The following is a 15,762-nucleotide window of genomic DNA, read 5'->3' on the forward strand; positions in this document are numbered from 1 at the left end:
GGTCAGGGTCAAAGACTAATGACCTTATATAGAGTTAGACAGAAAGGATGGATGTCCAGTCTGCCATATTACACATATGGCGAATTGGACACCCACCATGTTTTTGGCATAGTACTATTGTACGTCAAACTGTAAATAAGGCTGTTCTACTTTGACCCTGATCTGGCTCAACGAATTAGGTATTTTTATTATGTTTGTTATATTGTATTGAGAAAGCGATAACCAACACAAATATATGACAGACATGCAAAAAAGCAGAAAGGCTGCTTTTCTTGTCAGTCATAATTAAGGCTCCCTGTTTTCCGTTTTTACTGATTTTTACAGATAAATACAGACAAAAAACATTTATTTTCTTGCCTGTATTTATTTTTAAATGTGGATAAAAACGGAAATTGGGTTGCTTTTTGAGTAATTCTACATACTGTCTGCCATGACTGCCAGGCCTATGGCTGTGTGGATTGATAAGTTAGGGGGCTAAAAGGAAAGGAATTTTAGTAAAGAGGCTGTAACAGAAGTAGATATGCACAAGGTTGATTCTGAAATTTGCATATTTCCTTTTAAGTGAATTGATTTATCTTTTGCAGGTGTTTACAGCATTGAAACATGGTAGGCATTCAAGTATGAGTGCATATTTACCGGTTAAATAAATGTGGAAATAAACTAATTTCAGCTTAATTTTTCCACAAAACCATAAATAAATATGGATAAATACAGACGGAAATGCCCAAAAAATACATACCATAAAACCGAGAGCCCTAGTCATAATCTGTGCCGTGAGACCCCGTGTGTTAGAAACTAGAAGTGGGAATTAGTTGCTAAAAATTCCATTAGCAGTCTCTTTACAAGAACAATATTTTTTTCTGAAGACTACGCTTCAGTCTTTATATTTATTTACACAAAGCATACAGAAAGATTTGTAGGATTCCTGTATTTCAAACATGATTTACAGCAGAGGAACTGTTTTTTGCTGCACCAATGGACAACTAATCTAACTGGCTGAAATATGGTTGAAACTGCAGACCTTAGAAATTCAGTTAAAAACCTTGTAAACAACTGGAAGATAGCAACATTGAGTATATTTTAAACAATATCCTACAGAGAAGTGAGCAATACAAACCCAGAAAAATATGTGCAAGACCCCAAAAAAAGAAATCTACATAAAATAGTTTTTCTGCTAGTCCTAAAAAAAGAAATTTGGTATTACTGGCCTTTTCATAAAGGTGAATATATTTACTACTACTCTTAGCTATATCTAAAAATTTTTGCTATTCGCCATTTCTAATTGTAGATTTACACCTATATGTAGACTTCCATGTCTTCACCCCCACAAATTGGAGCCTGAATCCTCCTATAAAATGATTTGACTGTAAAGTAACTATTTGCGACTTTGCCAAAGTAGTTGTCAGCGAGCTTCCTGAGATGAAGTATATTGAACATAATTAAAGTTCATTATTCCTTATTTAATATATTTCCATATATAAATTCATTTAAAATATTTATTTTGAACCCAGAACGAATACATAAATAATACAGCACATTAACCCATCCAAATGAATGGGTTAAATAATTAACCTAAATATATTAATTTATAAATAATCCTTTTAAAACAGTAAGTAGTAAATGTGTTTATAAACTGTTTTCAAGTAAATTATTTTACGTTTTTAAGTTCGGTGTTAACGTATTCATTTTGTTTATTATGAACTTCGAAATTATAAAATAGTTATATAATGTGTGTATATATGTGTGTATTATATATAATGTGCATCTGTAGCCTAGAAAGATGTCAATGACTAAAGTGTCGCAATTTAAAATATAACGTGTATATAGGCATGCACCACTGATGAAGCAAAGAGATGAAGGCAGACTGTTCCATAAGTGGATGGCTTCTGCTGGAAAAGCAGAGCCACCTGCTCAAGTCTTTTTAAATATTTGGACAGCTAGGAGATTGGCATTAGAAGAATGCAGTAATCGCTGAGGGTGAATAATGAGCAAACTTTGCTGTAAAACAGCAGACCAGTTTGATGGACATCTCTGTGAACAATACACAGATATTTAAACTAGGTTCTCCTACGCAGATGAAGCCAATTAAGAGAATTTAAAGCTGTTCATGCAGAAACGTGGTGAGGGAGGGCATGAGCCAACTTTGCTTCTGCCGCTTGAATACGACGGACGTCTCAAGTGATTTGGAATAGAAATAAGGAGTTGCAGGAGTCTAATCTGCTGAGAATGACGGCTTGCACCACAAGTTGACAAGAGTGACTGGGAAGTGAAGGTAGGATCTTGTGTAAGACCTTCATTAAAGGGAAAGAAGAAGTAAAGAGATTATATACTTGACAACTAAGAAAGATTGCTTTCCGTGTATACTCCCAGATTTTGAACAGTCTTTCATAGAAGGAGTAGAGTTATCCTCTTGGGACAAAAACAGAACTCTAGTGCATGTGAAGGTCTGCCTATCAAGCAACACAAGACTTTTATTTTATCACAGTTTAATTAGAAATATCTTGCATACAGTGTCGGAAAGCCTCAAGTGGAGATGACCTACAATAATCTAATGTTAAAGAGAGCTGTGCACAGTTCATGAATTTAATGCCATCGGATCTAATCTAATTAAAAGAGCCAATGGTCTGAAGTAGACCTCAAACAATGTTAGACTATTAGAAGATCCCTGTGGTACCCCTTGACTAGTAGTCATAAACTTGGAGTAGTCAGGTGGGAGATCAACACTTTGGACTCTATCCACTAGATGGATTTACACCAGTTCACATCTTAGCCTCTGACACCCACCTCAGCTAACCTGGTGGTTAGGATGTTGTGGTTGTCAGTGTCAAAGGCGGCAGAAAGGTCATGTAAGACTAGAGCCACAACCTGGCCCTTGATATCAGTGGTACAGCTCTGATATCCAGGCTGATCTGGTTCCATGTGCTGGGTGGAAGCCTGATTGAACTGGGTCTAGCAAAACAATGGACATATGAAATTCAGAAAGCAGTTTGTTGACATATTTTTCTGAGATCTTTCCAGGTAAAGGTAGGAGGGTGATTGGTCAAAAGTTGCTCAAAATGGAAGGATCAACACTAGATTTTTTTCAAAGTGAGGTACCATGGCTTTTTCCATTTAAGGGGTATGTAACCTGTGTCTTGCGATTGATTATAAATGGCCTATTATGGGGAGGTGAGACAGACTGACTATACCCTCCAGTCCCTGGGACATACAGGGTCCAGTGGTGAGCCGGAAGTGATGCAATGTTTAATAATGCCTCGTCTGACATTCCTCCAATATTATCCAGAATTGGAGAGTTTGTACTGGTGGCTGGATTTAACACCTGAAGAATATGTATCTGGCATGTTGAAACATTCTTAAGAGGTCATAGTGTTAACTGGGAGTTAAGTGACAATATAATGTTCTTGACATTTTCCTCAAAGAAGTCAGCTAGGTTAGCACTTGTGAGTGAGGAATGGTTTGCCCGATACAGGAAAGGTTGATAAGTGTTCTTGCAATGGCAAAAAAAAGTCTTAATCATGTGGGGCACCTACAATTCCTTCATCGAAACATTCTGCTTTAACTACCATGACAAGGTTTTTCTTGTCCTTTTGACCTGCCTTAATCTTCATTTTTAAGTTAGTTTCATAGTCAGTCCACATTTGTCTTTCAATGTATTTGCTATCTAGCTTAGCTGATCAGAGAATATCCTTGTACCATAGAACAGAGGGGTGCTGATGTGCAAAATGTTTTTTATCCAGAGTCTAAGCTATCGAAGAAGAAGAATTATCATATTTCATTTCCACTGAGAGATCTGGCATTGATCTAGTTGGGGAGCAAAGAGATTAGGATAGTGTGGTATTGGAGATTTTGGCCCAAGGGCGATGCAAGCTGGTTTAATTGTATTCTGGATGAAATGGTATAGGAGGATTCTTCATTCATAATCTGGAATATGGTAAGGAGATTATCTGTCCAGACCAAAGGAAGTATTCTTTCAACTTAATCATTTGCTTAACCAATAAAATAGTGTAAACAACAAGAGTGTGCCTTCTTGCGAGAAGAGCAAGCATGAAGAATCTCACTAGATTCTTTAGAAAGCCTTCACTCACCAACCTAGTTGGTGACATGGTTCATCATCGGGCCATACCAGGAGCAGCCGAGTGCCTCCCCGATGTGCTTCAATGCCAGAATTCTAGTCGGCTGCAGAACAATTGGGACTTTTGATGCAATTAGTTATAAAGTTGGATGCAGAAAAGGCTTTCAACTACAGAAGTTTGTCATTAAAACCATGGTAAGCTTTTCAATTATAATGTTGACTTCAAAATAACCTACTCTTAAAGTTGTGCTCTACCATAGTGTGATACTGGGATTCCTTGTTACTTCTTAAATTCTCTTGCAGTTAAACAGAAAAGGAGGTTTGAGTGAAGTTCCTCCACTGGCAGTTGGCAAACAGGAACGGTTTCCTAGTTTATAGCAATTGATGCAAAATCCAGTCTCTTCCTGCAATGGAATAAGAAGAAAGACACCTTACTTAAAATGTATTTGGAAGTATAGGAAGCTGGCTCTTTATGTGATATATCAAAATGAGATATATCGTGCAAAGAGTCTTTGGGTTCCCTTGTAAGTGGACAGAGGCTAGCTATGACAAACCCAAGGTGCTCTTCTTGGAGATAGTGTAGTAGAGCAGCCTTAGGCTTATCACAGAGGAGCGCATGACATCTGAAAATGCACACAATAGTTAATAGGTGAGACGCACAACTCAAGAAGGAGATACACACCAATTTATAAAAATAACCAGTATCTTTATATATGCTTTGACACCAGAAACAATTCGTTCAGGTAAGTACTTATTTTAAATAGAAATATAGAGTTCAAAAGGTGCAATTTCTGGAAGTGGCAATGCTATACTATAGAAGGAAAGGTCAATGTGGCATTCGGTTATATTGCAGCAATGTACGGGACCCTTCTCCAGGAGATAAGGTAAGTGGTGGGCAAGATTCAAGGCAGGACCAGCAGTACACCACCAGTGGCACTCGGACTGCCTGGTGCAGAGGTGCAAAACCGCATTGGGTGCCCAATGTTATTCTGTGGAGAACGGTCTCAGTAAAAAGAGACTGCAGACTTTGACTGGGAGGCCAGTCGACCTGAACCAACAGAGGGGCTCGGGTCTCATGATGCTTGGGACATAGTGACACTGTTGGTCCTCTTCTCCACAGCCCAGGGGTGACTGGTTAAGAGGTGACAGTCCATAGGCATCAGGTTTTTCCTTCCTGGAGCAGTCGCGGAGAGGGGGCTGGGGTGCAGAGGCTGCAGGTGACATTGGGAAGTCCACAAGAGGTGTCGCTACACTGGACTCGGTTTCTGCAGGGCTGGGGGACTTCGCTGACACCGTTGGCCCACTTCAACTCGGTCTTGGAGCGATGGGTGCAGTGGTGTCTGCAGTCACTGAGTCCTTCCAGGGAGCTTTGGATGCCTCTGGGAGGTCTTGGTTCCCGAGTGGAGTTCTGACAGGTATCCTGGGCTTTGGCGACTCAACAGCTGCAGGACAGAATTCCTAAGCGTGCCAACACAAAGATGGCCACTTCTGAAAAGTCGTATCCACATCAGGTTAGACCACCTTACGGATGATACTAGCCTGGGGGTGGGCACGCCTACCTGACTAGATAATTTTCCGCCTGTCCAGGTGTCAAAGGGCTCTGAACAAAGGAGGGTCGGCCTCCTCTCCTGTGAGGAGGGGTGAGGCAGGTTCGCATTTCAAAGGCGGGAGCTTCTTAGACGTTCGCCGGCCTAGGAGTGCTAATCAGTAGGTCATCCTGAGGGAGGGGGTGTGAACACCCTCTTCCTGTGCAGGCTTTGTTTCTGACCTGAGAGCAAATGCCCTCATCCTAGCAGGTCAGAAATCTGTCTTGTGTGACAGACTGGCACCAGTTAGCCAACACACCAGAGGCAGGTAGGTTTTCAGGGGGCACCTCTGACTGAATGTATTCACTGATCCACCACTAGAATCAGGGTGGGTTTGTGAATATGAGATGTTTGATACCAAACATCCCTATTTACAGTGAAGCCATCATGTAGCTGGGGAACGTGTTTTTACCAGCACCTGTTCTAAAATGGCTTCCCTGTTCACTTGCTCTGGCAGTAGAGGAACTGACCAGCACAGGGGTATTTCTGCTCATGCAGGTATGCTCTCAGATGTAATATTAAGCACCCTACCTTAGGGCTGTATGACCTGCTGTAGGGGGTGACTCACAAATACTCTATGCATTGTTCCGAGACCTGGCACACACATATGTGTGCCAGGGGGTGTTTCCACTTCTGTTTGCACCAAAACATGCAGCCCACGTTGCAGCCCTGCATGAGTTTGGTGAGGTGTCCCTCAGGGGAGCAGAATTCGTGCTCAGCCCTTGAGGGACCTTCTTTAGTACCTCAGGCCCAAGGGACATATATAGATAGATACATACATATAGGGGGCTAACGGTATTGCCAATTGGGGGAACAACTGTACATTTTGAGGGGAAGAACACAGGTACTGGACTGGCGACCTGGTTAGTAGGAACCCAGTACACCATAGTCAAAACTGCATCAAATACCAGGCAGAAAGGGCCAGGAGGTGGGGAGGGCTGGCTGGCACTGCAACAGAAAAAAACCCAGTTTCCTACAGAAAGAAAACCAATTCAGCAACATTGGGAATTCCCATAGAATGCTACTTAGAGTTCTTTCATGCCTTCCTAATTAGTACCCAAGGTGACAACAGAAATACTTGCATCAGTTTTATCTGGGTAAAAACATGATCCATTTTTTTCAAGACCTTATTGATCTTTTCAGGAGACTGATAATTGTCAGGCATTGGTTCTTGTATGACCACATTTAACCTTAATAGCTAAATAATTTCAATATGTGGGGTGCTTTTTGTTTTGTTTTGAACATACATGTTTAGAGAGAAAGAAGTTTAGAATAAAATAAATGATGCTTTCTGATCATACATTTCTGTTATCGATTTAGGATCATTTCATCACACCTGCAGTGTTTGGAGAAATTGTGTACAATAATTTCCTCTTCGACATTCCGAAGATTCTGGATCTGTGTGTTCTATTCGGGAAGGGAAACTCTTCACTTGTCAGCAAAATGATTGGTTAGAAGATATCTTGTATTGAACCTCTCCACACTCGTGTATATATTTCTCTGATTCCTCGTTCTCTTTGTATTCTTGCTCACTCTTTTTCTCCACTGTTAGTTGTCCTTTTTTTACTTTGTCTCCCAAATCTGCCTTTGACTCTATTCTGCCTGTTGACCTTACATTGCTTCTTTCCAAATTTTTGCTTTTCCTATGACTGCAGTCTTTCCTTATTTAACCTGCATCTTTAATCTACTTTCTCTATTCCTTTGTTTGAGTCTATATCTCTGCGTCTAGCTGACTCCCCTTTTAGATGCGTTTAAAATTATTCCATCTCTTTAACTCTTCTCTTTTATCATCTTTTACTCTCAGCTAATGTGTAAGCTTCTCTTTATATTTCTATCTTTATTCTGTGTTGTTTTAAAATCTCCCTCTTCAGTTCCTCTATCAGTCCCCATCTTCTCATATCTCTGCCAATGTTTCCCCTCAGCCTTTCACTCTACTCATCTCTCAACATTTTCATTCTCTCTCTCTCTCTCCCTATGTGCATTGCTCCCAGCTTATTTGCACTCTCACTACCTCTGTCTTCCATTTGTCCACACAGTGCTCTTTCTCACCCTGTGTCGCTGACTCCTATACACTACCTATTTTCAGTTCCTTGCTCTTCATCTCTACTCTTTCTTTTTGTCTTGTGCGTTTCACTTTTTCCCCCTCCTTCTCATTTTCCCTCTGTCTTGTGCATTCTTCTCAATGTTGTATTTGTTTTCACACTCTTTCCCTTTCATAATCAAGGACCTAACTACCCACCATCTTTTTCGTCTTTTTTATCAACCCTCGCCTATCTCTACCAACCACATGTCTTTCCTTCTGTTATTGTGAGATCTTTCTGTATTTGTCTGAAAATAATTTTAATTTTCTTTAGAAAATATTTTCAAGCAGCAACCTAGCTACTACAGTGATCTGGAGGAGACCGTGCCAACCATCCTGCAGGTAAAGGGAACTTGTGGGAGTTTGTGATTGGGGGAGAGGGGCAGTCACTATTTTATGGTTACATAATCGATTTCTTCTATTCTGCATGTACTGGAAGCTCTCTCTGTCCATAATGTATTGGGAGACATTTATGATTTTTGTAGGGAATGGACAGAGTAATCCGGTCCTAAAGGGTTAGGAGGCAGAGTATAGTCACAGTTATTTTAGTTCACACTGAATGCTAACAACCCGCGGGTGCAAATTGTTGCTCATTTTCCTCCAATTATTAAGATGGGTCTAAACATCATCCAAGCTGTAAAGAATCCAGCCTGCATTTTAGCCAGTTGGACTGATGCACGTTCCTTTACTTTTCTTTCCTTCACCCTCCTCGTTCTGGAATTGGGAGACTGCGCTTTTTTTTCTCTATCATAGCTGACCCTATGCGGTTGGTTCACAGTTGATCTTTGGCAAAATTCACTGCATTCACTTTTTTGCCATAAAGTTCAAACACGAAATTATGCTTTTATGCCTGGAGTTGGCTGTCTACAGCCCCTAATGTATCCAACACAAAACCTTCCAAAGATACCCTGATAGGGAAATCACTCCCAGGACTCAGCCATGACAGATATAGTTAACTATAGTCATTGGGTTTTATGCTCCACAGTCACTCTTATCTCAAATTTCATCTGAATAATTGTTCAAATTCAAGTAAAACTGCTGTTTCCACATGTAAAGTCTTTATTTTTTCAGTGCTTTATTAAACTTGCAGTTTTTTATTAAAATAAAGAAAAACACCAGCTCATTTCGTTCCAGTAGGAATGTTTTCAAGGCTAATCTTTATTTTATTAGTAAACATTCTCTCAAAGTGCATGACAAGTGCAAATGTCCCGAGGATTCGTCATTTTGATCCACCTTTACAGACGAGTAAGGCTCAATGGCATATTCTATGTAAGTGGTTCATGTACCACACCAACAACAGTACGTGCTGCAAAATAGAAGAGGGTTTTCTGACGATGTATGAACATAGCTACCTTAACAATACACAGCCTAGCATGTCTACCATATATACATTACCCTAGATTCATAAATGCATGGTCAATCCACCAGGCAGACCTATAATATCAGGGCGTGGCTCCATTTTGGAATCCTTATGTAAGTATATGGATATATTCCTCAAGCCCAGGGCTAATCTTAATTTTATTAGTAAAAATTCTCTCAAAGTGCAGAACAAGTGCAAATGTACAGATGATTCGTCATTTTGATCCACCTTTATTGTGGAAAAGGCTCAGTGGCATATTCTATGTAAGTGGTTTATGTATCACACCAACAATACGTGCTGCAAAATAGAAGATGGTTTTCTGGCGATACATGAACATAGCTACCTAAGCAATACACAGCCTAGGATGCCTACCATATATACATTACCCGAGATTCATAAACGCATGGTCAATCTACCAGGCAGACCTATAATAGGGCGTGGCTCAATTTTGGAACCACTATGTGAGTATGTGGATATATTCCTTCAGCCCAGGGCAGAATATATTGCTTCTTACTTAAGGGACATAATGGAAACCATCAAACTGGTAGATAATTTGGCATTAAATTGCAAGAACAACTGCTGGTGACCATGGACATATAGTCATTGTATACCAGTATTCCACAAAGGGATGCATTAGATGTAATTAGAGTAGTCTTGGATGACAGACCTAGACGCTTCAAGTGCCGACTGAGTTAATAATTAATCTGCTAGAAATTGCAATGACTAAGAACTTTTTCTTTTTCCAGGGAGAGTATTCAGTTTAGACCAAAGGGGTAGCAATGAGAGAAGGATTTGCACCAGATTTGGCCATTTTGTATATGGATAACTATGAGCACTGTCACATATTCAGTGATCAGATTCCATACAGAAGCAATGTTAATCTTTGGAGACGCTACATCGATGATGTGTACTTATGGTTTGGTCTGGGAGCGAGCAAGAATTGCTGACACTTCACGATTGGCTTAACAAAATGTCAAGTGACAATCAATTCTCCCTTGAGTACAGTAACAGCAGGATCATTTTTTGGGACATTAGGAATAAGGAGGATGGGGGCAGGTTGTATACCTCCCTTCGCAGAAAAGAGAGTGAAAGGAATATGCTTTTATGCTACTCCGGTCACCACCCTAGGAACCTTGGGGATAATCTACCGTTTGGCCAGTTTCTCAGGTTTCGGAGGAACTGTACCAAGAAACAAGATGTTTTCAATGAATCAGACTACCTCATCATTAGACTAGCGGAGAGGGGGTACCCGTAGAGGCTACTTAAGAGAGCTTGCAAATTCACATGGTTTTGCCACAGGGAATTTCTTTTGGGGAAAAAAAAAAATCCAATCAGGAACGCATGATTTGTGTTACTACATTCTACACAAGGAGCAATGAGGTGAGGAAGATTATCAACCATCCTTGGCATCTTGTGGCCGACGATGTAGGCATCCCCAACCCACCCATGCACGCCTTCAGAAAGGGTAAAAGCATAAGGGACCATGTGGTCAAATCCCTGCTCCCTACATCTCTCCTTCTAGCTTATAACATATACCACCTGTCAAGGGCCATTTCTTCAAGTGTGAGAGATGCAAAGCGTGCTCCATGACCAAAGAAATTAAGAGTTTCACACACAATGACTACACTCATACCCTCCGGGACCACACCAATTGCAACACCATGGGAGTTGTATACACCATAGCATGCCATTGCGAGTTTATGTACATTGGACAAACCACACAGAAGGTCACAACACGCATACTACAGCATTGTAGTTGAATAAGATGCAAGGTCCAGGGGGCACCCCTGGTTGAACACTTTTCCATATTTGGACACTCAGCGGATAGTCTGAAAGGGTGGGTTGTAGAGAAAGTCAGTCTCAATCCTAGGGGTGGGAATTTTGCCAATAGCCTCAACTTAAGGGAATGCTAGTGGATCCATATTTTTGACACTACAACAAGGGTTTACATGAGTACGAAGAAATTACACGCCAAGTGGCCACCTTGAACAATGGTTGACATCCCGCCTTGTTAACTCATGACTTTGTACAGTTTTATGTATTTCCTCAGATAGAATGATGAGACCACATCAGCTAGTGATCTTTCATATTGTATGTACCGTCCCTTACATGGCACTTGTATATACATGTATAATACACTCCAATTTACTCATATGATATTTGTTGTAAATATTGTACCGTTTATATCATCTTTTTGTTTTGTGATATTTGGCAAAACTGTAATTATACACGCTACTTAATGTACTATTGTAAATAATTTTCTGTCTTGGGATTTGTGACAGGTTTGTTATGATACATGTAGCATAATTGCATGTCTTGACGGACTGTGTAGAAACATATTTAGTTTGGTTAATTTGTCTTCATATATTATGCTAATCAGCCTGATCTAGCCAGCTTTTATGAAAAAACAAGGTATTTTCGCGGGTATCACACATATGGAGAAGGTAGTCTTTCTTCAATTAATATTGCACTGAATGACATTAGATCGGCTACAGTCATGACTGCCTGTGGCTGCCGCTCCCTCGGTTGGCGTACGTCGATTACGTGCACGCTAAGTGCGCATGTTGCAATCACTTAACCGCGGGTCTCCTGACGCGCATTCGCTCCGAGCCACCTCACGCACAGTAGCTTCCGCTTACTGCTGCACGGCCGCTTACCAAGGAAATAGCATATCTGGCTTTCTGTAAGCAGAGCACTGGGCTTTTGCTTCACAGCCTGCACATTGTGCACATGTTGAATCTTTTTACACTTTCTACATATTCACTTAGATAACCTTTGCGATTGGTTTATTTTTTTACATGACTTGGGCTGAATGCGAAGAGAATATTCAGTTCTCACTTCCTTTGGAACTGCTCAGTGAGCAACCCAGTTCCGTTTGAGTGCGGTGATGAGCTTATAGTATTTGGACCTCTACCGTAAGAATCCAATTTTTTGTTTTGGTGGCTCTTAATATTTTATACATTTATGATTACAGACTACCCACTCTTCTGATCTGATCCAGACTCATGCTGCGGACTACCCACTTGCTGGGAGTTGTGGACTGACTCAGCTGCCTTTTTAGGCACCTACCACTGTCAGTGACCACACATTGAATTTATGTTGTTTCCAAGATATTTCACGCACCAGGGAGACAGGCTCTAATTTTATTCCATTTTATATAGGTTGTCTCTAATTTCCATTGTCCTGATGAAGACCCGCATGCGGGGGTCTAAATTCACCTTCATCACTTAAGTGGGGTTGAAACGTCGACACCCCTCATTCTATGGCCTGGAATACACTATACTTGTCCCTCCCGCAATTGGGAGATTATAATACGATTGTGTTGTAAACAGCCCTAAGAACACTGGTTTACCTTTCTTAGTATCATTGCAACCAGTACTGTCTGTGTAAAATTATGATACCATGATCTCCAGATGTTTGTTTTCTGACTTCCCCTTTTTCCACTTACCTCGCACATGAGTACTTTTTTCGAACTTCTCTTTTAGACAAACGTCTATTGTCATATGTTTTATTGATTATGCCATTTCTCTAACAAATATATAAAGAAAATGTTGTCTCTTGAATTCAGTTGTTCTGTCTCTCTTTGGTGTATGTTTGAAGAGTATTATACTCTCTTGTATAAGCAATTATGAGAAAACCTTTTTGGTGACTCGGTGAATTCATTTCAAAAGTCTTTTTACCTCTGTAGTCTCCAAAAGAGGTACGTCCGGATCCATTGTTGTTCTTACTGCAAAATGATGATTAGCATTGAAAAAGTTCTTACCAAAGCGAAATGCATTGACTGGGCGTTGGAAGTGCTTTCCCTATTAGATGGTCTTAATCGGTTGTTGTGGGAAAACCAGTGTCTGAATGATTTGGGAGAGGAATGGAGACATGGTATTCGGTTAACCTGTGCTGGATTATTGTAATGTATGTCTTTCAATCGCTGTACCCTATGTACATATTGTTTTATTTTGCCTGCATTGCTGTTCCATCCTATTGGAGTACAACATATTTATAATTGCTGACTGCATGGTATGAAAGAGGCCAACCGTTTTTATGGATGTGAATGCTTGAATGTTGAGGTCTTGGTACTTCACCTTTCACTTTTGCCCTAATGTGATGTGTTTTAGTTGGAAGAAAACTCTGGGACTGAAAAAGGAATTTCCATCTCAAGGGTGGTTACAAGGACGAATTGGATTGAACACTGTAAGAAGCTGGGTTTTTGTTGCAGTAACCCCCCCTCTCACACACTTTTTGCTAGACTACGGATGCAATTTTGACTTGATGTGCCCTGGGTCCCTGCCAATCAGGTTCCCAGGGACTGTGTTCCTTCCCCCAAAACTGTACTCAAACCCAATTGGCAACTCTGGCCACAGGTCAGCCCCTGGTAAATGGTACCACAGGTACTCAGGGTACTGTGACTAGGGAAGACCTCTCAGGGCTGCAGCACTTATTGTGCCACCCTTAGAGGCCTTTTACCTTTACACACACACTCTGCCATTGCAGGCTGCGTGTTTTGGTGCAAAACAAAGTGAAGAGTCAACATGGCACACATTCCTGTGTGCCCTGCCTACAACCCACTGCCCTGGCACAGATCAGTCACCCCTCTAGCTGAGTGCCCTATACCAGTGGTGAGGGTATAGGTGCATGAGCCCTTTATCCCTACAGTGTGTAAGTCCAACCGGAGACATTGTAAGTGCAGTGCTGCCATTAAGAGTATATGGTGCTGGGAGTTTGTCGTTACGAACTCCACAGCAACATAATGGCTACACTGAAAACTGAGAAGTTTGGTTTTAAACTTCTCAGCACATTAAACCTACACTGATGCAAGTGTGGGATATACTGAAAAATGCACTCAGTGGGCATCTTAAAGATGCCCCCTAAAAACGACCAGTCTCTGGTGGGTTCCCTGACTGGTACACACCAGCCTGCCACCACAAGACATGTTTCTGGACCCCTAGGGTGGGAGCCTTGTCTCCCTGACCCCAGAAACGAAGCCTTTCCTGGGCAGAGGTGTTCACACCTCCCCAAGCCAGGAAGAGCCATCTGTGGCAGGGGAGTTTCAAAGGCCTTGCAGCCTTTGTAATGCGAACCCCAGCCTCTCCTGCTGTCAGGAGCAGGCCCCCTTCCTGTCTCCCCTCCTTTTCGGCAGGAAGACAGGTGGGAAAAATTAGCCAGCCCAGAAGGTGTGCCCACATCTGCCAACTCCACCCCTCAGGTGGGGGAGGCGATGTGAAGCCCACTCTTCAGTGCCCGCCATCCTGCAGATGGCAAGCACTCCCCAATCAGGATTAGGTATTGTGCTGACTCCCCCACGTCGGGAGAGCACACCAAGGGTGTAGTCATTCTAAGGTCAATAGCCCATTGGCTACTGACCTCGGGACCCCTAAAACACCCCAAAATACAGTATTTAGGGGGCAACCCTGAACCAAGATCTCCGATTCCCGCAACCTAAGAAGAATAAAGAACGAGAGAAGATGACCAGTAGAGGAGACTGCAGAGAACAACTGACTTGGCCCTAGCCCTACCCGCCCGCCCCAGCCCTACCCACCCGCCCCAGCCCTACCCACCCTACGCGACCTCCATAACTCCTGGGAGGACTGACTGCCTTCAACAAAGACCAGATCTCCTGTGAACAGCAGCTCTGTTCAGAAGAAACACCAAAGAAAGACTCCGAGCCTGCTGAGGAAAAAGAAACCGGACGCCTGGAACCACCACTGCACCCGTCGCCTATGGCCCGCGTTCGAGAGGCCCACCGGTCCCAGCGAGGTCCCTCATTGCCCCAGAGTGTGAGTCCACCGTGGGTTGCCCCCTCCTGGACTCCCCCCACGTCGCCTACAGCCTCTGCACGGAGACCCCCTCCCCCCCCCCAAACCGCAAGTGGCCTGGTAAGGTGAAATCCGACCTCAAAAGAGACCCCTGCATCCAGCTGCCCTGCTCCCTGGAGGAAAGAACCCGAGGTGCACCTACGTTCCGAGCCATCCAACTTACCTGCCCAGCTGTTGGTTCCTCCCGCAAGTCTTCCTGGACTGAGCCTGCAGCTAAAAAACAAACTGAAAATCCCCATTGAAAACAACAGGGCACCCGAAGCCAAAACAGCACACTGCAGCCAGCCGCCCCTGTGCCACTGCGGGTGCACTTTGTGTGCTAAACCGGATCCCCCTTTGCCCTGAGCCCAACACCAGGAGCTTGGCTCCCACAACTTTGTGGCCTGCTAGCCAGTAGCCACCAACCGGAGGCCCCCTATCCCTCATTGGATAACACTGGGCCTCAGCACCCGGCCGCCCTAGTGTCGCTGAGGGTGTAACAAGAGTGCATCCTTGACCCTGGGGGACCCCTGAGTCTACCCCCAGAACCTCAACTCCCACTACCAAATACTTACCTTAAAACCGATAACACTATTTTCCTCAATAGGATTAAATTGACTGATTTTCCTGGAAAAAATCTTAAGTGTGGAGTTTGAAAACCTAAAGAAATTCTTTCAAATTGTACTGTTTAACAAAAACGCTTTTACTTACCTGTTTAAAGGAAATGTCCCAGTGTAGTATCCAGGTATACTACACTGAGTAAGGAAAGTAATCTAAAAAGTAACTTACCTGGTATTTTACTGAAAAGCCCATTCAAGTATATGTACTGTATTTACAAAGCATTGCATTTCTCTGCAACAATTTTGTAATTCAAA

At 42.3% G+C, this 15,762-nt stretch overlaps 1 protein-coding gene across 1 annotated transcript in view; it reads left to right on the plus strand.

The window, feature by feature from the left end:
* ASCC2 (activating signal cointegrator 1 complex subunit 2) overlaps positions 1 to 15,762 on the plus strand; it is a 482,405-nt gene that overhangs the window by 9,379 nt on the left and 457,264 nt on the right. Inside the window, exons 4-5 of the mRNA XM_085636044.1 lie at positions 6,979 to 7,108; positions 8,013 to 8,080. Of these exons, the coding sequence (XP_085492170.1) occupies positions 6,979 to 7,108; positions 8,013 to 8,080 (198 nt within the window). The remainder of the gene's footprint in view (positions 1 to 6,978; positions 7,109 to 8,012; positions 8,081 to 15,762) is intronic.

This window comes from Triturus cristatus, chromosome 11 (genome assembly GCF_964204655.1).
Source record: "Triturus cristatus chromosome 11, aTriCri1.1, whole genome shotgun sequence".
NCBI lineage: Eukaryota > Metazoa > Chordata > Amphibia > Caudata > Salamandridae > Triturus > Triturus cristatus.